Source organism: Nomascus leucogenys, chromosome 12, assembly GCF_006542625.1.
Source record: "Nomascus leucogenys isolate Asia chromosome 12, Asia_NLE_v1, whole genome shotgun sequence".
NCBI lineage: Eukaryota > Metazoa > Chordata > Mammalia > Primates > Hylobatidae > Nomascus > Nomascus leucogenys.
This window is the reverse complement of record NC_044392.1, coordinates 10,534,079-10,559,191: the sequence shown is the minus strand read 5'-3', so window position 1 is coordinate 10,559,191 and position 25,113 is coordinate 10,534,079. Positions and strand designations below refer to the sequence as shown.

General features: G+C 50.8%; 1 protein-coding gene across 5 annotated transcripts in view; it reads left to right on the top strand.

The window, feature by feature from the left end:
* Nucleotides 1-25,113, top strand: part of HIVEP3 (HIVEP zinc finger 3) — a 522,650-nt gene that overhangs the window by 438,799 nt on the left and 58,738 nt on the right. For all 5 annotated transcript variants that reach the window (XM_030823601.1, XM_030823604.1, XM_030823602.1 and 2 more), the window contains 2 exons: nt 5,180-10,761; nt 14,810-14,955. In XM_030823601.1, coding sequence (XP_030679461.1) covers nt 5,701-10,761; nt 14,810-14,955 — 5,207 coding nt within the window. In that variant the 5' untranslated portion in view covers nt 5,180-5,700. The remainder of the gene's footprint in view (nt 1-5,179; nt 10,762-14,809; nt 14,956-25,113) is intronic.

Below are 25,113 nucleotides of genomic sequence, written 5' to 3'. Positions count from 1 at the left end.
CCTTCCTGACAAAATGGAGAGGTGGAGGGCAAGCACTTTTCCTTCTGGCTGTGGCCTAGAAGTTGCATACATCATTGGCCAGAACTAGCTGCAAGGGAGGCTGGGAAAGGCAGCCTCTAGCTGGTGGCCATAGACCCAGCTTGGGGGCCTTTGATTACTACAAGAAAGAGAACCGGCTAATGGAAGAAATATTCAGTCTCTGCCACAATCCCTGTTCCCAGCCAGAGCCCCACCTTGACCTTGGCCTCTCTTTTTGCCCAGACATTCTTCTGTGACTCTCTGACTACCAATCCCTGTTAATCTCCAGACCCATATCCTTATATCTGGCTTGTTTTGCCACCACCTGAGCCCACAGCCACTTTTAGTATTTTTTTTGCAAGTGAAGAATTCTGCTCCAGCTTAAACACACACATGCATACATGCACACACAGAGTGTCGTACACAGAGATTTTTAGAAGGGGCACTGGCTTTGTTGCTAGGTCATTAAATAAGAATATTTACTGAGTGCCTCCTCTTCAGCCTGTGGCCTTGTGCCCTGGGTTCCCAGGTATTAAAGTTAATAGGAAAGTTTTCTTATATTTTTGACATCAGTATGTTTTATTACTGCCAGTAAAATTTTGACCAGATTTTGGCATGTTGGGATATGTGGGAGTGTGTGTATAAGTAAATTACAAACAAAGAGCTGTATTAAGCCCCACCAGCCTGGGGCTAGCGTAGCCTAACAGCTCCTTGGACATCAGGCCCCTGCCCCCGTCTTGCCCCAGCCTTATCTAACTTTGACTGGGGACCCCAGCTCCTCAGTCTAGAGCCCAAGGCAGATTCAAGCTGGCCTCCTGCCAGGACTGGTGGAATTGTCCACCTGAGAGAGCCCATCTCCCACCCACCCTCTGGAACTGTCCTCTGGGGTGTCCACCCTGGGCCATGGTCATGTTGTCCTGACACCTTCGATACAGAAGGTGCTTTCCAGTTTGGTTCCAGAGCTTCAGGCCTCCCTGCCTTGGCCCCAGGCTCCTCCATTACTTCCCACTCCCCTGAGGCTTTTGTGGCTCCAACCCCAGCAAGTCCCTATCTCCTTCCTATTGGGCTGCTCCCACAGTTAGACCGAAGGAAACTTCTTGAAGTGGGAGCTAATTTGTCAGGTATGCTAACCAGTTGGCTGCTGAAGCTCAGGTTCCCCTCAGGGTTATAAGCTGGTCTCTGAGCTAGAGCTCTCGGTGGCTGATAGTGGCCTCATGGCCCATTCTGTGACCATCAGTAGAGGCTGTCCATGCTCTTCTGGTCTGGGGTTCAGGCCTCTGTTGGCCCAGCTCCTGGGCCCATTTCTCTGGTGACTTTTACAGGTGCTCTCACCAATTCCCCGGAAAAGTGGCTTTTTTCTTTATCACTTCAAGTTTGTATTAAAATTTCACACATACCCTCAGAACCACAGAAGGTAGAAAAGAACCATGTTCTTAGTGTCTATTGGTCACAGTCATTAGAACGGTCCTTAGTTTATGCCGCACCACAATTAGAATCCATTCCAAGACAGAAGTCTCCTTAGGTCCTGCAGGTTCCCCTACATCTGCACCTGTGGTCCTGGCTGCCCTTCTCCCCCTGCCCCTCCTATTAAGCACTTCAGACCTGTCGTGATGTGGTAGAGCAGGCTGGCAGAGAGCACTAGTCGAGGAGTCCAAGTCCCAGTGTGGCTTGGGCTAGCCACTCTCCACCATGGCTCAGATGCCTGTGTGCAGAATGACAAGGTGGCCCCTCCGGCTCCCAGGCCTCGCTGACTCTGCGCCCTGGCAGCCAACGGTGCTCCTGTGGCCTTTTTGCTCCCCACTCAGAAGTGTGGATAGGAGGCCTCTCCTTGGAGAAACACCATGTCCAGCCCACAGGTGCAGGCTGGACACTGACCCTGGGCAGGCAGTGCTGGCCCTGCAGTCACCTGATGATGCAACAGTCATCTCACTGTCTCCTTCATCTTCCCTGCCCCTCCCACCTGGCCCTGGGAATTGCACCAAACCCCAGCTGCTGGGCGCTCCGCCACCTGCCAGGGAGAGCCTTGTGGCTCAGTGAGGGGAGAAGGCAGGACTAAACAATGTAGGGTCCTGCCTGGCCAGCTGACCCCCACTCAGATTGATCATTTCACCACCCAGTCATGCCGCAGGGTCCCATCCATCCATCGGAAGAAGCAAAGCTTACCACTAGCTAGTATTTCAGGGCTGCTCTCAGATCCTTGCATGAAAGGATCAATAAGAATAGTAAGTATAGCCAACCCTTGATTATCCACACATAGCACCCAAAGGCCTCTCCATCACAGTGCAGCCAGGCCGAGGAGGCCCAGCCCAGCCCGAAGAGCAGTTCTCTGTGTGTACTGCAAACCATGTCTACCATGTCTGATTTTTAGAAGGCTCAGCATTTCTGCCCACCTTAACTTAGGTAAGCAAGACCCGGGGTAAGGCTGCCAGGACGAGTTCCCCCACCTTTGCTGGGCTCCCCATTTCTTCTCTCCAGCAGCTGCAGTGTGGTTAGGACATAGGTTGAAAGGGCAACGCTGTTGTTCAGATGCTAGACAACTCCTTACTCCCCCTTGCTGTGGATACAGTGATGTCCCCTGGGGCCATGCTGGTGCTTCCATAGGACTAGGGGCCATAGACTGCAGTGTCCATCATGCCACAGAAGCCACAGAGAACTTCTATTAATTGATGTGGGAGATAGCCCTGGCTGGGGGGTCAAGAGGCACAGGATGGTCCAGCCCTGTCACCATTCCCGTGTGCTTTTCAGGGAAAATCATATCACCTTTCTAGCCTTCAGTCTCCTCTGTCAAGTGAGAGGAATGGACTAGACGGTCAGTCTCTAAGAATCTATCAGAAGATCATGGTGTAACTTTAGTCTCCATAGAAGAGATCAAAAGTTTGTACGAGACACCCAGAGACAGTTGGCACTTATGCCTAGTTTTGGCCATAAGGCAAATATTAATTGTAAGGGTAACCGTTTTGTCCTGGTTTGCCTGGGACTGTCCTTGTTTATTCCTGTTGTTCCTCCATGATTGTTAGTAGTTCCCATTTCATTCTCCAAGTGTCCCAGTTTGTATGGTATCTTATATGGCCACCCTGTTCACTGAGATGTAATCTAATGAAATGAGATTTCCCTGTCTTCCCCACACTCAGCCTGCTTCAGTACAAGTCACAGGAGGCCTTTGACTGCTCATAGGAGAATCTCTGCTGATACGCGGTCTTTCATTGACAAATATCAGTCACTGTATTTGCACCATATCCAATGACTAGAGGGATGTCATTGAATCCGTCACTGTATTCAATGACCAGAGGGGTGTCATTGAAGACATAAATGATCTCCTGCATCATTCACTGCTCCTGACTGAAGTGCTACGTGAAAAAGTTTTGCAAGAAACTTAGATGTTCCTTCTTCTCTGGCTATAAGACTCCGTAATGGACCAAATCTCCCTTTTCTCCTTGGCTGCCAGGAAGCTCATATATAAATGCATAGCTGAATTATAGAAACACCATAAGTCCTTATTATTGGTATAGCAGTATTCTTTTTATCCCACCAATCCTGACTTTTTGCCTTATTTCCATTTTATTCTGATTTGTTATTCTTATTTATAATTTTCTCATATTTATAGTTTGTCATTCTTCTATAAATATGGTTTTGTTATAGTTACTTTGAATTCTTTGTAGCACCAAGTAGAAAAGGAACACAAAAGGAGTGAACTTAGAGGATGTGCTTTTTAGCTAAAAGATCAAATCACCTGTTCCTCCAAAGCATATCACAGTGTCCGAGGGCCCTGCCCTTTAAGAGACAATTATTTGAGTCTTAAAGACTTGTTCATCTTCTGAGCACCTGCAAAAATATAGTAAGTGGAATTTTCAAGTCTGTATCATCACACACCTAGTGAAAAGCAGAGTGTGGGCATGAGGGGAGCCTGAGGGCAGGATGCTGGGGGTAGGGCATGCTCACAGGAGAAAAAGCAAGCACAGAGATGCTCATCACTCACCCAGGGCCTCGCCAGGGGATGCCAGGGGATGGACACCTGAGAAGGGGCTGGGGAACAAACTCTGGCCATGGGAGGCCTGGGTCCAGGTGGCAACACTGCCTGTTAGCAACAAGGGACCTTCAGTAAGCCACCTTCCTGATGTCCAAAGTCAGGTGGTTGGGTGAGATGGAGTCCATGGTGACTCCAGCCTTGGGATTCCAACCCTGCTCCTGGGGAGGAGGGCCCTGAGGATGCACCGGAGCCCAGGAAGCTGAGACTGCCCAGCTTGCAGCTGGCCCTAGGAGGAGGCACACACTTGGGGCTCCACGCAAACCAACTTTGCTCCTCCACTTGAGGGCAATGATCCCCATACTTCCATGGCATCCCGGGGGCACTGACTGGACAAGGAAAGGCTGCAAAGCCAGAGGAACCTCCCAGAATGATCCTCCTGGCAATTGCTTGGATCAAGCAAATGGTCACAGCTGTGTCAGATTGTAAGTTCTCACAGGCTGTGGCGGTAGTTTGCAGTTTTATCTTCAAACATGGGCTGGGGCGTAGGTTAGCAAGGGGGTAAAATGCAGTGAATGATGTCCCTCATGGACACTTTCAGAACCCAGGACCAGAGAGAAAAACTAACCTGAGAATAATCTACCCCTTGGAAAACTCACCCCTGAATAACCCACAGGCACTTCCCTCCTGCACCAGCCACGGCCCCATCCAGAGTTCACCCAGCAGCATCTGCATCTCCAATCTCACTGGGCCCACTGCAGCTCTGAGGCACAGTCGAGGCAGGATTTGTTATCTATTTTATCGATGAGGCAACTGAGGCTTAGAGAGCTCAGACCCACTCGGAGTGGATCACAAAACAGAGATGAGATCCCAGGCCTTCTGTCCCTAACCGCCCTGCAGTTCCCAGAGCCCACTTTGCCTTCTGTTCTCAACATCCCACATGGCCACAGTCCTCAGAAACACATTGGCATTCAGATCACCCAACACTGACGTGGGAGCGGGTGAGGAAAGAATTGCAGGGCTTGGGCATGTGGAGCTGGAGCCTGTGGTTCTGGTTGAGTTTCCCTGGTTAACTTTTGAGGGGTCTCAGCCAGGTGTGGCACCGAGTCTGGGCTGCCCAGGCTGTGCATGAGTCCCAGTAACTCTGTCTTCTCTTTTGTGTGTGTGTATTTCCGTGTGTGTACATCTATCACACAGACGAAGAGCGTGATTTCTACTCTGAGGCCGTTGATCTCCAACGCAGAACTAAAGGGGAGAAGAGCCACCCCCAGCATCCAGCGTGGCATATCTTGTGCCAGGACCAGGGATGACTGGGCCGTGGACACAGATGTCTCCAACCTTCAACCGTTCGCATAGCACACAGGGGACTCGTGGGGGCCACCTGCCACTGCCAGCTGAAACAATACAATGGCAATACTGACATCCTTCATGACGTTTTCCCGACAGACATTCAGGCAGAAAGTGCTGGTGCGTTTTCTGTCTGCAAAGTAGAGGGCCATGCCTCACCAATAGAATAGCTTGGGCCCTGATGACCTGCTCCGAGTCCACTCACAGCCAGTGACACTTGCAAAAAACTCCCAAAGCTGCCTTGGGTTTGGCTTCTGCAGCTCTTGACCAATGTGGCCAAAGCTGGACACCTCCTTGGGACACTGGGATTATTCGTAAATGCAGCCTGCCCTGACTCTCCCTGAATAGCATCTGAAGTCTTTGTGAAGGTCATGGATCCTGAACAAAGTGTCAAGGGCACCAAGAAGGCTGAGGGAAGTCCCCGGAAGCGGCTGACCAAAGGAGAGGCCATTCAAACCAGTGTTTCTTCCAGCGTCCCATACCCAGGCAGCAGCACAGCTGCCACCCAAGAGAGCCCCGCTCAAGAGCTCCTAGCCCCGCAGCCCTTCCCGGGCCCCTCATCAGTTCTTAGGGAAGGCTCTCAGGAGAAAACAGGCCAGCAGCAGAAGCCCCCCAAAAGGCCCCCCATCGAAGCATCCGTCCACATCTCACAGCTTCCGCAGCACCCTCTGACACCAGCATTCATGTCACCCGGCAAACCTGAGCATCTCCTGGAGGGGTCCACATGGCAACTGGTTGACCCCATGAGACCTGGACCCTCTGGCTCCTTCGTGGCCCCTGGGCTCCATCCTCAGAGCCAGCTCCTTCCTTCCCACGCTTCCATCATTCCCCCCGAGGACCTTCCTGGCGTCCCCAAAGTCTTTGTGCCTCGTCCTTCCCAGGTCTCCTTGAAGCCCACAGAAGAGGCACACAAGAAGGAGAGGAAGCCCCAGAAGCCAGGCAAGTACATCTGCCAGTACTGCAGCCGGCCCTGTGCCAAGCCCAGCGTGCTCCAGAAGCACATTCGCTCACACACAGGTGAGAGGCCCTACCCCTGCGGCCCCTGTGGCTTCTCCTTCAAGACCAAGAGTAACCTCTACAAGCACAGGAAGTCCCATGCCCACCGCATCAAAGCAGGCCTGGCCTCAGGCATGGGCGGTGAGATGTACCCACATGGGCTGGAGATGGAGCGGATCCCTGGGGAAGAGTTTGAGGAGCCCACCGAGGGAGAAAGCACAGATTCTGAAGAGGAGACTAGTGCCACCTCTGGTCACCCTGCAGAGCTCTCCCCAAGACCCAAGCAGCCCCTTCTCTCCAGCGGGCTGTACAGCTCTGGGAGCCACAGTTCCAGCCACGAACGCTGTTCCCTGTCCCAGTCCAGCACAGCCCAGTCACTCGAAGACCCCCCTCCATTTGTGGAACCCTCATCTGAGCACCCCCTGAGCCATAAACCTGAAGACACCCACACAATTAAGCAGAAGCTGGCCCTCCGCTTAAGCGAGAGGAAGAAGGTGATTGATGAGCAGGCGTTTCTGAGCCCAGGCAGCAAAGGGAGTACTGAGTCTGGCTATTTCTCCCGCTCCGAGAGTGCAGAGCAGCAGGTCAGCCCCCCAAACACCAACGCCAAGTCCTATGCTGAGATCATCTTTGGCAAGTGTGGGCGAATAGGACAGCGGACCGCCATGCTGACAGCCACCTCCACCCAGCCCCTCCTGCCCCTGTCCACCGAAGACAAGCCCAGCCTGGTGCCTTTGTCTGTACCCCGGACGCAGGTGATCGAGCACATCACGAAGCTCATCACCATCAACGAGGCCGTGGTGGACACCAGCGAGATCGACAGCGTGAAGCCAAGGCGGAGCTCACTGTCCAGGCGCAGCAGCATGGAGTCCCCCAAATCCAGCCTCTATCGGGAGCCCCTGTCAACCCACAGCGAGAAAACCAAGCCCGAACAATCACTGCTGAGCCTCCAGCACCCGCCCAGTACCGCCCCCCCTGTGCCTCTCCTGAGAAGCCACTCTATGCCTTCTGCTGCCTGCACTATCAGCACCCCCCACCACCCCTTCCGAGGTAGCTACTCCTTCGATGACCATATCACCGACTCCGAAGCCCTGAGCCGCAGCAGTCACGTGTTTACCTCCCACCCCCGGATGCTGAAGCGCCAGCCGGCAATCGAATTACCTTTGGGAGGCGAGTACAGTTCCGAGGAGCCTGGACCAAGCAGCAAAGACACAGCCTCCAAGCCCTCAGACGAAGTGGAACCCAAGGAAAGCGAACTTACCAAAAAGACCAAGAAGGGTTTGAAAACAAAAGGGGTGATCTATGAATGTAACATATGTGGTGCTCGGTACAAGAAAAGGGATAACTACGAAGCCCACAAAAAGTACTACTGCTCAGAGCTTCAGATCGCAAAGCCCATCCCTGCAGGCACCCACATATCTCCAGAAGCCGAAAAGAGTCAGACTGAGCATGAGCCGTGGTCCCAAATGATGCATTACAAACTGGGAACCACCCTGGAACTCACTCCACTGAGGAAGAGGAGGAAAGAGAAGAGCCTTGGGGACGAGGAAGAGCCACCTGCATTTGAGTCCACAAAAAGTCAGTTTGGCAGCCCTGGGCCATCCGATGCTGCTCTGAACCTTCCCCTGGAGTCTACCAAGTCACCAGCAGAACCAAGTAAATCAGTGCCCTCCTTGGAGGGACCTACGGGCTTCCAGCCAAGGACTCCCAAGCCAGGGTCCGGTTCAGAATCAGGGAAGGAGAGGAGAACAACGTCCAAAGAAATTTCTGTCATCCAGCACACCAGCTCCTTTGAGAAATCTGATTCTCTCGAGCAGCCGAGTGGCTTGGAAGGGGAAGACAAGCCTCTGGCCCAGTTCCCATCACCCCCACCTGCCCCACACGGACGCTCTGCTCACTCCCTGCAGCCCAAGTTGGTCCGCCAGCCCAACATTCAGGTTCCTGAGATCCTGGTAACCGAGGAGCCTGACCGGCCAGACACAGAGCCAGAGCCGCCCCCTAAGGAACCTGAGAAGACTGAGGAGTTCCAGTGGCCCCAGCGCAGCCAGACACTTGCCCAGCTCCCGGCCGAGAAGCTGCCACCCAAAAAGAAGAGGCTGCGCCTGGCGGAGATGGCCCAATCATCAGGGGAGTCCAGCTTCGAGTCCTCTGTGCCTCTGTCTCGCAGCCCGAGCCAGGAAAGCAGTGTCTCTCTGAGTGGGTCCAGCCGCTCAGCCTCATTTGAGAGGGATGACCATGGGAAAGCCGAGGCCCCCGGTCCCTCATCTGACATGCGCCCGAAACCCCTGGGCACCCACATGTTGACTGTCCCCAGCCACCACCCGCATGCCCGAGAGATGCGGAGGTCAGCCTCAGAGCAGAGCCCCAACGTTTCCCATTCTGCCCACATGACCGAGACACGCAGCAAATCCTTTGACTATGGCAGTTTGTCCTTGACAGGCCCTTCTGCTCCAGCCCCAGTGGCTCCACCAGCACGGGTGGCCCCGCCAGAGAGAAGAAAATGCTTCTTGGTGAGACAGGCCTCTCTGAGCAGGCCTCCAGAATCTGAGTTGGAGGCTGCCCCCAAGGGAAGACAGGAGAGCGAAGAACCACAGCCCTCATCCAGTAAACCCTCCACCAAAAGCTCATTGTCCCAGATTTCCTCCGCTGCCACCTCACATGGTGGGCCCCCGGGAGGGAAGGGCCCAGGGCAGGACAGGCCCCCACTGGGGCCCACTGTGCCCTACACAGAAGCACTGCAGGTGTTCCACCACCCTGTTGCCCAGACACCCCTGCATGAGAAGCCGTACCTGCCCCCACCTGTCTCCCTTTTCTCCTTCCAGCACCTCGTGCAGCATGAGCCAGGACAGTCTCCAGAATTCTTCTCCACCCAGGCCATGTCCAGCCTCCTGTCCTCACCATACTCCATGCCCCCACTTCCTCCCTCCTTATTTCAAGCCCCACCGCTTCCTCTCCAGCCTACTGTTCTGCACCCAGGCCAACTCCATCTCCCCCAGCTCATGCCTCACCCAGCCAACATCCCCTTCCGGCAGCCCCCTTCCTTCCTCCCCATGCCATACCCGGCCTCTTCAGCACTCTCTTCTGGGTTTTTCCTGCCTCTGCAATCCCAGTTTGCACTTCAGCTCCCTGGTGATGTGGAAAGCCATCTGCCCCAGATCAAAACCAGCTTGGCCCCACTGGCAACAGGAAGTGCTGGCCTCTCCCCCAGCACAGAGTACAGCAGTGACATCCGGCTACCCGCTGTGGCTCCCCCAGCCAGCTCCTCAGCACCTACATCAGCTCCTCCACTGGCCCTGCCCGCCTGTCCAGACACCATGGTGTCCCTGGTTGTGCCTGTCCGTGTTCAGACCAATATGCCGTCCTATGGGAGCGCAATGTACACCACCCTTTCCCAGATCTTGGTCACCCAGTCCCAAGGCAGCTCAGCAACTGTGGCACTTCCCAAGTTTGAGGAACCCTCATCAAAAGGGACAACTGTGTGTGGTGCAGATGTGCATGAGGTTGGGACCAGCCCTTCTGGGTTAAGTGAAGAGCAAAGCAGAGCTTTCCCAACTCCATACCTGAGAGTGCCTGTGACATTACCCGAAAGAAAAGGCACTTGCCTGTCATCAGAGAGTGTCTTGAGCCTGGAGGGGAGTTCATCAACAGCAGGGGGAAGCAAACGTGTCCTTTCACCAGCTGGCAGCCTTGAACTTACCATGGAAACCCAGCAGCAAAAAAGAGTGAAGGAGGAGGAGGCTTCCAAGGCAGACGAAAAACTTGAGCTGGTAAAACCATGCAGTGTGGTCCTTACCAGCACCGAGGATGGGAAGAGGCCAGAGAAATCCCACTTAGGCAACCAGGGCCAAGGCAGGAGGGAGCTAGAAATGCTGTCCAGCCTGTCCTCAGATCCATCTGACACAAAGGAAATTCCTCCCCTCCCTCACCCTGCATTGTCCCATGGGACAGCCCCAGGCTCAGAAGCTTTGAAGGAATATCCCCAGCCATCTGGCAAACCTCACCGAAGAGGGTTGCCCCCACTGAGCGTGAAGAAAGAAGATTCCAAGGAACAACCTGATCTCCCCTCCTTGGCACCTCCCAGCTCTCAGCCTCTGTCAGAAACGTCCTCCAGACCAGCCAAGTCACAAGAAGGTACGGACTCAAAGAAGGTACTGCAGTTCCCCAGCCTCCACACAACCACTAATGTCAGTTGGTGCTATTTAAACTACATTAAGCCAAATCACATCCAGCATGCAGATAGGAGGTCCTCTGTTTACGCTGGTTGGTGCATAAGTTTGTACAACCCCAACCTTCCGGGGGTTTCCACTAAAGCTGCTTTGTCCCTCCTGAGGTCTAAGCAGAAAGTGAGCAAAGAGACATACACCATGGCCACAGCTCCGCATCCTGAGGCAGGAAGGCTGGTGCCGTCCAGCTCCCGCAAGCCCCGCATGACAGAGGTAAGTTCAGCCTTGTTTTTCTTCTCATCACTGATTTGCAAAAGCCCTTGGTGAGCTTTTAAAGCCACTGTATCCTCAGGTTCCAGTTGCAGAACTAGAGCAGATGAGTAGTCAGATTTCCTCTCTGAAAGCTGAGACTGGTCACCTTACAAGGAAACATGTTTATTGAGTTTATTTGTCACTGTATCCCTCATATCATTGGAATAGATACACTTCAATAAAGTTAGCCATAAAGTTATCCTGCTCTCCCATGAATTTCTGTTGTAAAATCAAAGATACATTCTCCGTAAGAAAAAAAAGAAATTTTCCAAAAGACTGAGTTGGAAAACTTGGCTAACAGGAATGCCTGTAGCAATTTTAGAACTTTTTACCTCTCCTTCATTATATGGATATCCCTTGTCTTGTTAGTCTTTTCTTGCTTTTCTTAATTCTTACATCTGCTGTTTCCATTCTCTAGTACCACTTTAAATCTTCCCATTTCCAAGATTCTAGAATTTGGCACAAACAACCCCTGAAATATTCCTTCTTCCTTTTCTGGGAGTAAGACAGCAAATGGAGCTGTGCTGCAGTATCCCTCCTTACCAGTGGATGGCAATGCCACTCACAGTTTGACCTATCTGTGCTCTGTGGTCAAGAAACCCTAATGTTTACTCTTTCATTGCCTTTGATCTGAGGCTACATCAGGAGCTATAAAATGAACTGGTCCCCTGAAAGCTCAGCAAGTTTGAAATTCAATAATTTCAAACTTCAGATAAAAGCCACCACCATACCCTGACAAGACCAGCCTGGGGATTTGGATTATGCTGACTTGGCATTTGTGGAATAACAGCTGGTCTTGTTTATTGAGCAGCCTCATGGTGCCAGGCACGGTGTTGGGCCCTTGAATCTAGTCACTGCTCGCCTCCACCTCTGAAGTAACATAACCATCTCCCTTCTATAGCTTAGGGAACTGAGGGTCAGAGTCTGAGAAAGGTCAAGGTCATCTGGCAAATGTTGAACAAACCCAGAATTTGAACCCAGACCTATCTGACTCCAAAGAGTCTATTTTTCTTCTTTTAATTATTTGAGGAGAGAAAATCTTAAAAGATGACTGCAAATTAAAAAATGTTCATTAGTGTGTCTTCAGACCAGAAGCCGTGACCAAATTAGGTCTAAATTCCGCAAACTAAATTCATATTGTAGATAAGTGAGCAAAACTGTGTTCTATAATTTCCCATGCTCTCATATCTTCCCCTTTTGTCATTGAGTGAACTTTGTGCATTGAATTTGTCCTTAGCTTGACTGGATGTTCTTCACAGAACTGTTTTCCAGATTTATTCCCTAGATGTCTTTGTCAGTCTACAGACATCCCTGACCAACATTTCCACTTTTGTGTTAATGTCATGCTAATTTCCTCTTCAGCGTCTCTTACTAGCTGTGACTACTCCCAAGATGCTGTTATAATTATTCACACTGCTAACTTTTGGGGTACCTATTATGTACCAAGTACTATGCTAAATGTTACTTTTCTCCTCACAACCAACTTGAAAGTTAGGGTACAATATCACCATTTCATAGATGAGGAGACCAAAACACAGAGAGGCTAAGTAACTTTCACAAGGCCACACAGAAAATGGCAGAGCCTATATCAGAACTAGATTTTACCCAATGCCCTTTTGAATTACCTAAGCTGCTTCTAGTTTTTACTGACTGAAAATGTTACAGGCCATTTAAGAGAAAGGAAGTGTTAATTTGGATTCGGCAATTATTTATTTATAATGCTCCTAAAACCTGTGAACTTTTTCTTGGAATATTCTGTTTGGTTCACTGGCATGTTTCCTTCCAGAATTGCACCAATCTGGTACATTAGTATAACCACATGGTCTGTGGCTTAAGGCGTTCATGCAACTACACCTCTCTCTGGTCTCTGCTTGCATACTTCCAGCAAGAGGAACTCACCATCTCATGATGCAGTCCAATCCATCTTTGGACAGTGCTCTAAGAAGGTTCTTTATTGTACTGAGCTGACATTTGTCAGCTTGTGGCTTCTATTCTCTGTTAGTAGTTCTGAAAAGGTCCTTAGGTCTATCTTAGCATTTTGAAGCTCTTCCAAACCATCTTCATGCAGGTCTAGGACACCCCATGATGTTTTTGTTTGGTCATAGATATTTTCTTCCGCGTATAAACCCTGGAGAAACCCCAGCTTATTAAGAGTCCACTTTGTAGCCACATTCTTTCCTTTTTCCTCCTTGGGAATCATTTTGACAACAACACAGCACTGTCACAAAGTGATTAAGAATAAGGACTCAGGTGCCAAGTTGCCCAGGTTTGAATCCCACTACCTTACCTACTAGCTATGTGACCTTGGGCCAATATCTTAACCTCTCTGAGCCTTGGTTTCATCCTCTGTAAAATAGGGATAATAATAACACTTAGCTCACAGGACTGTGGAGATAATTAAATGAGTTAAGACATGCAGAGTGTGCTTAGAACAGTGTATGCCACACTGGCACTCAGTAAGTATTTTTAGCTGTACTTATTCATATTGTTGTCATCAAAAGCTAAAATGGATCCCTGGTCCCTGCTCAATTCCAACACTGTGTTTCCTGGGAAAGTGGTACACTGCCACCCAAACCAGCCTCCTCCAGTGTGGCCCAGATATCATGGCAGGCTGTGAGGGAGAAGTAGTCTGTTTGCCTGTGGGAGGCACCTTGGTCATTCCATGGACAGTCTAGATCTCAGGCTGGGGTGGAATGGAAATGGTAGGCTCTGGAAACCCAAGGGTATTGCAGAAAACTAGCTGCCTTCTGCCAAAGCGGCAGTCCAGATCTTGCTCAGTTTCCACTCCCCTCCTCCAAATCTGAAGAGATTATTTGGTGGTCACTGAGTCACAGAAGTTGCCCTGGAGTTGATCTTCAAGATGGTCTAAATCCCCTCAGACTCTGAGGCCCAGAGAGGTGAAGTCATCCACCAAACGGCAGCTCAGTGTGCCATGGCCTATCTGGTGCTGGAACTCAGATTCCCCGATTCCCAGCCAGGCACCTTTCTACCTAGCCCCATGCTGTCCTTGTGGGGGCAGGTGTGGTGGCTGGCAAAGGGGGCTGCCATTCTTAGATTGCCCCAGCATCAGGAAATGTGGTTGCTTCATTCACTGGCTGGAAACAGCATGGTTTTTCATGACCTTAATGACAGTGGCATGAAGTAGGAGGAAATTCTCACTCCCAGCCCCCGCCCTAAGCACAGCATTTCTGCTCCCTAGGCAAGAGTGCACCCACCCCTGACAACACTGCAGCGTTTAGAGGGCATGTCCTTGGGACAGTGGAAGATGTGTAGGATGCACACGGCCAATGCCAGCCCTCCCCTTAAGCCAGCTCTCATCACTGAGGCATGGCTCTGTAAAGAGGGTGGGTCCTGCAGGACTAACAGCCCAGAGTCTGCACAGCCTCTCTGTGCCTGTCTCTATGGTGGAACTGGGGACGTCCTGCTGGTCAGGGTCCTCAGCCCAGCTCCTGGCCTTTGGTACTAGCTCAGGAGGGCCAAGATCCTGGAAGCAAGAGACCTGTGCTCTGCTCCCAGCTCTGCCCTTAACTCGCTGGGTGACCTTAGCTTTCTGATCTATAAACAAGAACTGGACCAGTTTATCTCCAAAGGCAGAGTGGAGCCTTTGTTCATGTGTTCAACATTATTTAAGCATCTTCTCTGAGACAGACCCTGTGTGGGGTTCTGGGGTGCCCAAGGAGACCAAGCTGAGGACCTGTCCCCCGGAGTTCCCAGACTAGTGTAAAAGACGGAGAACAAACACAGGTCTTACGGGAGGTTAACCTGAAAGAGACAGGGTTCCAGCTGTAACACCAACTAATGGCATGGCCTTGGATAAGGGACTTCTCTCTGGGGATCAGTTTCCTTAATTCTGTAAAGTGGAGCTAATAGCACCTCTGCATGGGGGAGTGTGAAGATTGCATATATGTACTTGTGCAGTACCGTGTAAGGCATGATTATTAGCATTGCATTCGTGGCTGAGGACACACTTTTAACCAGCAATGATTTTGTCATTCCCGCGGTGGGCCAGGTTCACCTCCCTTCGCTGGTTTCCCCGGAAGGCCAGAAAGATCTAGCTAGAGTGGAGAAGGAAGAAGAGAGGAGAGGGGAGCCGGAGGAGGATGCTCCTGCCTCCCAGAGAGGGGAGCCGGCGAGGATCAAAATCTTCGAAGGAGGGTAAGACTCATGTTTGGTTTTCATCGTCTGCTTCCCGTGGAATAAGAACTGGTGCCCATCGGTGTTCACAGGCAGCAGTGGCTCAGTTGGCAAGGGCTCTGCCCACAGGTGCCCTGTGGTCCCAGCGATGCCTTTCAGCAGACATCACCTTCCTGGGACTCTCAGTCCCCTCTGTTTAAGAATGCCATGGGGCTTCTTGGTGGGGATGGGTGATGCTGGGTATTTGTTGAGGATCTGGAGGGGTCTGGGTCTTTCTCCAGCCCTTCATTTTCTCAGATCCTGGCCAGGTCTCTAGTTCCTGCATTGGAGTTGCCATCCCAGTATCCCAGCAAACGTCCAGACTTCTGTCTGTCTTGACATGTATTCTCCAAAAGTCACCTCTGTACTGCCCAATGGCCATCTTGGCATGTCTGGTTTCCCACGGGGCACTTGGGCTCAGCCGACTAGGCTGTTTGCAGGGCTGATTGCACACTGTATGTACCAGGTGTTTCCACTGGTCCCCATCCTGACTGGCTGGGGCCCAGGGCTCAATGGTTGGTGAATATTTTGAATCTCATTTGTAGTTATTCACCTTTGATGCTTGACTTTGGGAAACCAATGGTCTAAACGTTTCAGAGCTCACAGCTTCAGGGACTGTCTGGGCTCTGGAAGGGTGCCTTGTTTCAGACGTGCTTTGTGGAAGTTTTGTGCCAGCTGTGTTTTGTGTGGCCACGTGTTTGCTTCCTGGGATATGGGTGTCTGTGAGCAGGTCCTGTGGCGTCTGTCTCAGGGTCCTGTGTCTGTGTCCCTGGTGTGATCAGGGTGGCCTGGTCCTGCACAGCCCTTAAGGACAACAACGTAGAGGAAAATGTGCTTCCTGTGCAGGACAGTCCCCATGAGCCGGGGCCAACACGGCTGTCAGCGGGGACCTCTGATCCTCTAGCACCTGCAAGCGCCTAACTCACAGGGTCGGCATGGGAGGCACGGGAGTCCTCCATAAGGTTGGGGGACAACAGAGACTGCCACCCTCCCCAGGGCCACCAGTTGGCATCTTCTGGTGGCACTGACCAGCAGGGGCTCTCAGGAGAGAGGGTGCTTGGAAATGTGGGGAGCAGGGTAGTCAGTGATGGGAAGGGGGCCAGGGGTAGCAAATGCCCCTGAAACCTACTGCCTAAAATACCAATAGCAGCTGCATTGAAAAAACACTGGACCAAAGGTCTTCGAAAATGCCAACCCTCTTTCCGCATAGGGATGGACGCGGGTCCGCCTGCTGTTTGGTTAGAGCGCCCTCGTGTGTCTCTGTATTCTCATGCCACTGGATCCCTTAGAGGCCACGCAGAGGCAGGATTGATGAAGCACCTGCTCACAGCGACTGGCCCTCTTCCTTCTTGCTTCAGAAGTTCTCTGTGGGAGGGCTGCTGAGTGTTTCATGGTGTCCCAGGAGCTTGCCCCAGCAGCATTCCGTGTGTGCCTGCAGAGGTTCGAATCTTCCCTGAGAGGCAGGTGCTCTGAGACCTCGGGAAGCCTGAGCCTCCAGAAAGGCAGCTGGCAAGAGCCACTCCCCGCCCGGCTCCCTGCTGGATGTCTCTACCTACACGGTCTGCATTGGCTGAAGGAGGGGGAAGATCACCCACGAGTCCCCTTCTCCTCTTCCTCCAGCCGGCATAGGTCCTACTCCCTCTCCACCTCCTTCCAGGTCTTCACTTAGTCCCACCTGCTCTGCTTCAGAATCCTCCTCTGTTGAGTTCTGTCGTCTCTGCCCCCACTTACCTCTGTTCTGCCTGAGACTAGCCCCCCAGCTCTCCCGCCCTCAATTTCCTTATTTGTAAAAGGGGGAGAATAACATTTGTAAAAGGGGGGAAATAACATGTGGGATTTTCAGAGGACCTTGTGAGACCCCATATGAAGGCTATAGTTCATAGCTGCTCAAAAAAAAAATAGACATTGGTGCATTTTGCTATTAGTATATCCATTTCATCAATCTCCGTCCGGGACAGTCCCACTCTATTCTGTCAGCTGTGGAAGGTATCCTCTCCGTTTCAATTTGTCACATGCTATTTGAGCACGGATGGAACTGATTATAGTATCAGATCCTTTCCTCCCCCAGCCTGGCTGTCTCAAGCTGGGACCGTGCCTCCCACTCTCACTTCTGGTGATTCTTCTAAATTCATGGTTCTCTTGGGGCTGGCATCACCCCCCAGAGTGTTTGGAAATGGTGAAGGACGGGGAGGGCATTTTGGTTGCCACATAACCTAGGACACTTCCGGCATTTCAGGGACGGGGCCGGAGATACTGACTTTCCATTCCACCAACCTTACAAACTCTTGTTCCCCCAAATCACCAAGGATGCCCCCACCCAGAATCACTGGGCACACTCCTCTGCAATCCCACAGTTTTGCCTTAGACTCAGTTCTTCCTTTTATTTTTTTCTTTCTTTTGTAATACAACAAACATGTGTATTTCACTCCTGTACACATTTGAGAAGGGTCTGCCATGGAGCTCTGTTCCTTAGATCCAGGCCTATAGAGGCTGAGAGAGGAAGAAGAAAACAATGGTTCCACCCAGAAGCTTCTGCTCACATTTAAATGGCCAAAGCAAGTCACATGGCCTCACCTAGCTCCGTGGGAGTAGAGAAGTGCATTCCTACCGTGTGCTTGGGAGAACCTGAAATATCTGGTAGATATAGTGCTCGTGACTATTCAAATTGGTTCAACATACATCTGTAACTTGTTATGTTTACTCAACCGTGTTTTTGACATGCATCCATGTTGATACATGTAGACCTAGTTCATCATGAATCAGTAAGCCAGACACAAAAGAGTAGTTGCTATATGAGTCCAACATCCGTGAGTCTTTTCATCTCTAATTAAACTCGCGTTAATTTCTTTCTTGACCTCCATTTCAGTGACTGATCAATTTATTAATTCATCAGGGAGGAGGATCTATTTAATCAGTGCCTTTGGGTGCTCTGTGCCAGAAAATGCAGTGGCCCATGGGGGTTAACTGTCATCCTGCCCTCAAGGTGCTTGGGGACTACACCAAGGTGGCAACACAAGACCCACTGCTAAGGTGGGGATGGCCAGGGCTGAGAAGCTCACAGCAAGGGAAGGATGCCTGGGGGATGGAATAGCCAGAGAGGGCTTCCCAGAGTGGGTGGGTGGGGCCAGGCCCTGGAAGGGTGGGCGACACCCAGACAAGTGGAGAGGAAGAGTACACTGCCCAGCAATCTACCTGCTACAGGTGTGATGGCAGCTCCCGTACCTGATCAGTGAGACTCACTTCTTCTTGGCTTGAGCATTCTCCCTTGCTGGCATCACCCGTCTCCTTAGCTCCAAGCCTCATCTCTGTGCCGACATTGCTACATTTGGGTCTCCAGCCAGGACCTCACCCCTGAACTGCAGACACTGGTTTTGATGCCTCCTGAGCATTTTTGCCGGGGAAACTCACAACACCTCACACTTAGCATGTGCAAACCAAGCCTTCCACTTCCCACCAGCAGCATCTCCTTCCACATCCAGACCTCAAGTGACACACCCAGCCCTTCACACTCAGAACCTTAACATTGTCTTGGACGCCTTCTCCCCCTTTCCAGTTAGTCCCCCAATCCTGGTGTCTGCATGAAGTAGTCAGTGACTCAGTGTGGTCTCTTTACTACCTCTGCCACTGCTCTGGTCACTTATCTCTAGAACTCCAATGTTGGTGCCACTGAGCATCACTAAACATGATTCTGCCTGTGTCATGCTTTTCTCCAGAGCTGTCTGTGGCTGCTTCACCTACAGGATCCAGTTTAAAGTCAGCCTGTGGGTGCTGGCCTCAGAATCTGACCTGCTCCTATTGCCCTTCATCTTTTGCTGCCTGCTGGGCCCTGCCATTGCCAAATCCTACCCAGCCTTCTAAAGCCAGTACTCAGCCCTGCTCCTCTAACGAGCCTCCCAAATCCCTCCACACTCTGTAGTTCTTCGTGTTACTTCTGTCATAACCCTGGTGCTAAGATCCATTTCTGTCTCCTCCCAAGTCCCTTCTTGACTTGGGTCCTGGGGTAATGCTTTGCACACACAATGCATCAGTCTCTGTTTATTGCACTAGTTTCCTGGCACATGGCCCCCTCTGCATTCCCCATCACTTCCACACCTGAACAAAGCCCGAATTTTCCAGGCAGCCCCTGGGAGTGCCCATCAGGGATGTGATGGCTCTCTCACCCAGCACCCGTGCATTTGCCTTGGTGGTTTAGAATGGCTTTTTGTTAAGCAGTGTTGTTTTCACACACACAAAGTTATATTGTTCCTTGAGAGTAATGACTATATTGTCTTAACTCACGTTCACTCGTTGCAAGGAAACCTGGGAATTCAGCCCAATGGGCTTACATGGAAGAGGAAGAGACTGGAATTGATAGGAACCACCTGGCTGACCAAGCCCAGTTGGGTGGTGTGTTGTTGGGGCTTAGGTCCGAAGGGCATGATAAGTTCAGATGGTGAGATCCCAGGAGTCCATGCCAGACCCTGCCTGCTGCAGGACTCAGCTGCTGCACCTCCTGTGGGAGGGCATTGGCTCCCATCCCACCTCACCTACCCCAGTACCTCACTCCAGCCATTGCCACTCTCCTGGGCCATTCAAATGAGCATACCCAGACTTAAGGTTTCCACCTTAAAAACACTTTGGCCGAAGGGCCATATTGCCAGATTTCTCTGTTTCCTTTAAAGGAAAACTCCATAAGAAGTTGACCGTGTTGCTCACCTCTGTATCTTTCCTCCTGGCTTCTCTCAGACCTATTCAAGATGGGCCTCAGAAGCTGCTCTTATCCAAGTCAGTGATGACCCTCACCTTGCAGAAGTCAGTAGTCAGTTCTCACTTCTATTCTTTCCTGAGCCATCGGTAGCATTTGACACAGTCATTCCTTTGCTCGTCCATGCAGGACTTTGTCCTCTTGGTTTCCTGGATACTGCCTGTATTAGTCTGTTTTCACACTGCTACAAAGAACTGCCCAAGACTGGGTAATTTATAAAGAAAAGAGGTTTAATCGACTCATTCACATGGCTGGAGAGACCTCAGGAAACTTACAATCATGGTGGAAGGTGAAGGGAAAGCAAGGCACCTTCTTCGCAAGGTGACAGAAAGGAAAAATGCGTGCAGGAGGAACTACCAAATGCTTATGAAGCCATTAGGTCTCATGAGAACTCACGCACTGTCAGCAGAATGGCATAGAGGAAACTGCCCCCATGATTCAATTCCTCCACCTGGTCTCTCCCTTCACACATGGGGATTATAGGGATTACAATTCAAATGAGATTTTGGGTGGGGACACAGACAAACCATATCACCTTCTTTCTTGATCCTCCTCTTCCTTGACTGGTTGCACTTTCTCACCATCTTCAGTGAGTCCCATCATTGCCTGATCTCTGAACATTAGGGCTCCATGTGGCCCAGCCCCAGGCTCCGTGCTCTTCCTCTAAACTCAGTCCCAGTGTGATCTATACACCATCTACAGTTGATGACACTCAGACCCCTATCTCCAATGACTTCTCCCCTGAACTCCGGGTCATGCATCCAGCTTCGTATCTGGGAGGCAGGCCACCTGCACATCAGTGAACCCACCCTTTGTCCACAGCACAGCGCATACTGAAGAACTGTGACTCAGGCCTCTTTGACATTCCTTAAAGAAATTATTTTAAAAGTTTATTTAATTCATTATTGTTCCAGTTGAAGGGGTTACATTTTTAACGAATGTACTTTTCTATCTCATTTATTCCTATAGCTGAATTAATTTTTATCCAACTCTTAAGAGTTCATGCAGTGTACGCAACACATGTTTTTGTGACAGCGCATTTGTACATTTTGAAGTGTGTGTGTGCCTGTGCATGCGCACACATGCCTGTGTGTTTCATGAAATAGTAGCTTGGAGAGAATAGTGTTAGTTGTAAAAAATCAAAGATTATTTTCTTTTCTAATAGTTTTTTACAAATCCGTTTCTTCTTGGACTTTGAAACCCAGAAGTGTAGCATAATTTTCAGCCTAATCATCTGCTGTGCCTAGTCCCATTTTGCTGTGAACTCCAGATTTAGAATTATGTCTTTGGGAATATGTGTTACCTCTGTGTATTTATTGGGGAACAATTGGTTAAACTATGAATTAAATGAATGGTAATAAGTTGGAGCCTTTTGGATAGGTGTGTAAAAAATAAAGTCAGTAAACCACTCTAAGAACCTAAACAGGAGCAAAACCACATACCACAGGAGGGTTGGTGGCGTGGAGGTTGGGAAATGTATAACATAGGCGGACAAACTGTGCCCATTACCCACACTTGCTGCGTATCTCTTTAAAGTCTTTTAAGTGGTCAAATATGGGTATATTAGTCAATTCTTGCATGGCTATAAAGAAATACTTAAGACTGGGTAATTTATAAAGAAAAGAGGTTTAATTGGCTCATGGTTCTGCAGGCTATACAGGAAGCATGCTCCTGGCATATGCTCGGCTTCTGGGGAGGCCTCAGGAAACTTTCAATCATGGCAGGAGGTGAAGGGGAAGCAGGTGCGTCTTATATGACTGGAGCAGGAGCAAGAGCGGGAGGGAGGTGCCACACAATTTTTAAACAACCAGATCTCGGAACTCACTATAGTGACGACAGCATGGAGAGGGGATGGTGTTAAACCATGAGACACTGCCCCCATGATCCAGTCACCTCCCACCAGGCCCCATCTCCATTACTGGGGATTACAATTTGACGTGAGATTTGGCCAAGGACACAGATCCAAACCACATCAGTGGGGAAAGGCATCTTCTGAAGGAGAGCAGCAAAGTCACTCATTCAGTTAAGCAAGATGGACGTTCTGCATAGGCAGTTTCATTTTTCTAGATGCTTGGACCAAAAGCCACTCTGTCTCACATCATTAGCAAATCCTGGCAGCTTGGCCCTGAAACCGTATCTTGAATCTGCTCATTTTTCCCCACCTCTGGGTCAAGCCACTGGTAGCTCACACCTGGGTGATGACAATGTCCTACAGTCTCCTCCTCCCACCTTCCCCACTGTGGTCCATTCTCAGCCCAACAAGAGTGATCCTGTTAAGGTCCACACGCGCCCTGCCGCTCCTATGCTGTGTTCCCCGAAGCCCTCACGGGCCTGCATGTGCCGGCTCCAGCTCCTCCCTGACCTCTGCCTGTGGCTCTCGCCCTGCTCCCTGGGCTTTGGCCATGCTCTGCTCTTTGTAAGACAAGCTTCTGCCCCAGGGCCTTTGCACTTGCTGTGCTCTCTGCCTGGAGCCCTTTTTCCAGAGACTCCCATGGCCCCCTCACTTCCCTCCATCACCCTTCAGTGAAGCCTTCCCACACTACCCATGATGAATTTGCACACTCCATGGCACTTCTTACCCTCTTCCTTTCCTGCTTTATTTTTCTCCAGGTATTTACTAGTGTGCTTCTGTTTCCTCCACCAGACTGTGAGCTCTGTGAGAGGGCAGGAACCATGTTTTGTTCATTGCTGTGTCTCCAGTGCTGAGAATACTGCCTGGCACATGAGCAGTGCCGGGGAACATCTATTAAATGAAGGAATCTTCCTCCAATGTGCTCAGAATTCACTGAGACCTTGGGTGAGAGGGCAGGTCCCTGAACTCTGCAGCTCTTAGAATCTGGGAACAGAATTGAGACTCTGGGTCTCAGGAAGGATCAAGGACACAATCAAAGCCAAACCAGGCCAGCGAGAACCCATCCATCAGCCTGAAGGCAGGCTTGGTCTGGGAAAGGTGAAGTCGATGGCCTGTGTTGTGGGGCAGGCTCTGGGGTTGGGAGCCAAGGACTCTTCCTTGCAGACCATTCTGCTCTGCAGGTGTTCAAGGTAAAAATGAAATACATAATGCCAGAAAGGGCTGGCTCGTGGGCCACTAGCTCCCAGGCCAGGGCCTTCTCTGAGCAGAGCCCTTTGTGTTCTAGAAGCCGAGAGAATGGGTCCTAGGTTCTCAGCTCTGGATGAGGGGCTGCTCTTCTTCCGGGGTGGGTCTAGGCTATCAGGGCCCTGCCTTATTCCTGAGGCCCAGTACCTTGCTCTCTCTTTAATTCTCAGGCTTCTCCCCAGAAGTGTAGATGTGCAGCTCTGAGCATGGCCCAATGGGCTGGGGAGTGAAGTGTCCAACCCGCATCACATGAGCCCACACTAGGCTTTTTCCGCTTTTTCTTTATACCTCCAAATCCTGTTGCCCCCTCTCTCCTGGGGAATATAACCCAGACTTTGAGAAGGAGTAGTGGTTGTCAGGGCAGCGGGAAGAGCAGGATCCTGAGAGCCCAGGTGAGACATCGATGGTTTAGACCAGGAACATGGCAGTGAAGATTGAAAGAGGAGCTATAGGACTTCTGATGACTGTGGAGGCTGAGAGAGAAGCCTCCACCTGAGACTGACTACCGTATTTCTTGTAGTAACCACTGAGTAGATGGTGGTGCCCTTTATGGGGTGAGAAGGGATGGAGGAGGGAAGTGAAAAATAGGTCTGGGGACAGGGAAATCAAAACTTGTTGGACACGTGACTGTTGAGATGCCAGGCCGAGCGGAGATGTTCAGGGAGACATTTGGCAATTGGATAGATGAGCCTGGTCCTCAGAGGACAGGCCTGAGGTCGAATACACTCTTCAGAGTTGTCAGTGTATAGATGCAATTTAGTGCTATAGGCCAAGATGGGCCATCTTGGGGGGAGATGGAGAAGAGAGAAAAGAAAAAGGCATCCAGGACTGATCCCAGGATACCAGCATTTCTAGGGCAGACAGAAACACTGCTGCAGAAGAGATTGAGGAGGAATCGCCAGAGAAGCAGGAAGAGACCCAGCCAAGTGTGAAGCCTGGAAGCCAAGAGAAGAGAATGTTCAAAGAGGAAGGAGGCTCAGCCCGGTGAGGACAGGCATGTGGCACGTGCCCATTCAACAGGGCCCTGTGCAGAGGACTGGTGACTGATGGGAGCTGTTTCCATAGTGATGGAACCCTGATGGTATGAGCCGAAATGAAGAGTGGATGTGCCTGTGTAAGCGTTGTCCTAAGAGGCTGGCTGTGGAGGAAAGCAGCACAATCGGGGAGGTGGTTCCTGGAGGGAGTGTGAGCTGGAGCAGGCAGGTGTTTGAACTGAGAAGTCCTCATGTGTGTTTGCTGCAAGGAATGCCTTCTAGCAAGGGGCAGGTGATGATGCCAAGGAGAGAAGGGGCAGGGGGCAGGAGCAAAGCCCTGGGGACCTGCAGGGGCATTGATGAGAAGAAGACACTTCCCTGGTCATGATAGGAGGAAGAGAGGATGCTGGTTTGGGGGTGGGCAGTGGGGAGGATTCTCTCAGCCCCATTCCAGGCCTCTTTTCCCTATTCCAGGCCACCTATGGGCTTGAGGTCTTCACCCACCATGCATTTGTCAATGACTATTTTGAAACCAGAGTAGAAAATTTCTGTACCCAGGAAATCACTTAGACTCTTGGAAAAGTTATTCCTCCATAAAGGTGATCCTCCAATAAAAATCTCCAGTGTTGGTCTAGCTGGGGTGACTGTGCTGGCCTTCTGGATTTCCTCTGAGGACTCAAAGGACTTCCCAGGGAACACTCACTCCAGTCATCAGAGACAACTGATGATATGCTGTGAAACCCAAGTCATGGATCGTTAAAAAAAAAAAAAATGTGAAAAGCGAAGAGAAAGAAAAAAGACGTATTGATCATTGGGCAGACTGAGTGTCTGAGTATACTGGACCCAGAGCCTTCCAGAGCTCTGAGCCCTGTCAGGGAAGATCTCTTTGCCTCGTATTAAAATTTAAAAGGAGACTTTTCTTCAAGCGGGTACAGCCTTAGGTTCCTGGGTAGGGGGGTCTCGGGCAGCCCCTGGTAGTCCCCTGAGAGCTACAACGAGGAGGTTGCATCCTCTAGTCCTGGACACTGTCTGCCTGGATCCTGGCCTCTGTTTCTGTCCTGGAGAATCAGGCTGGGCTCCCAGGAGGAAGCTGGCTTCTCTCTGTCTCTCTCCTGTGGGAAAAGCAGCCTCTTAGAGAACAGAGGCATATGTGCTCGCTTGCTCTCTCTCTCTCGCTCTCTCTCTCTCTCTCTGTGTGTGTGTGTGTGTGTCTGTCTTTCAGTTTTTATCAAAGTTACACATGTCTGGAGTTTAAAGAGTCAAATATTTCCATAGATTTTGTTGTGGGAAACAGCAGTACTCTTTCTCTTTGCCCCACATTTTCT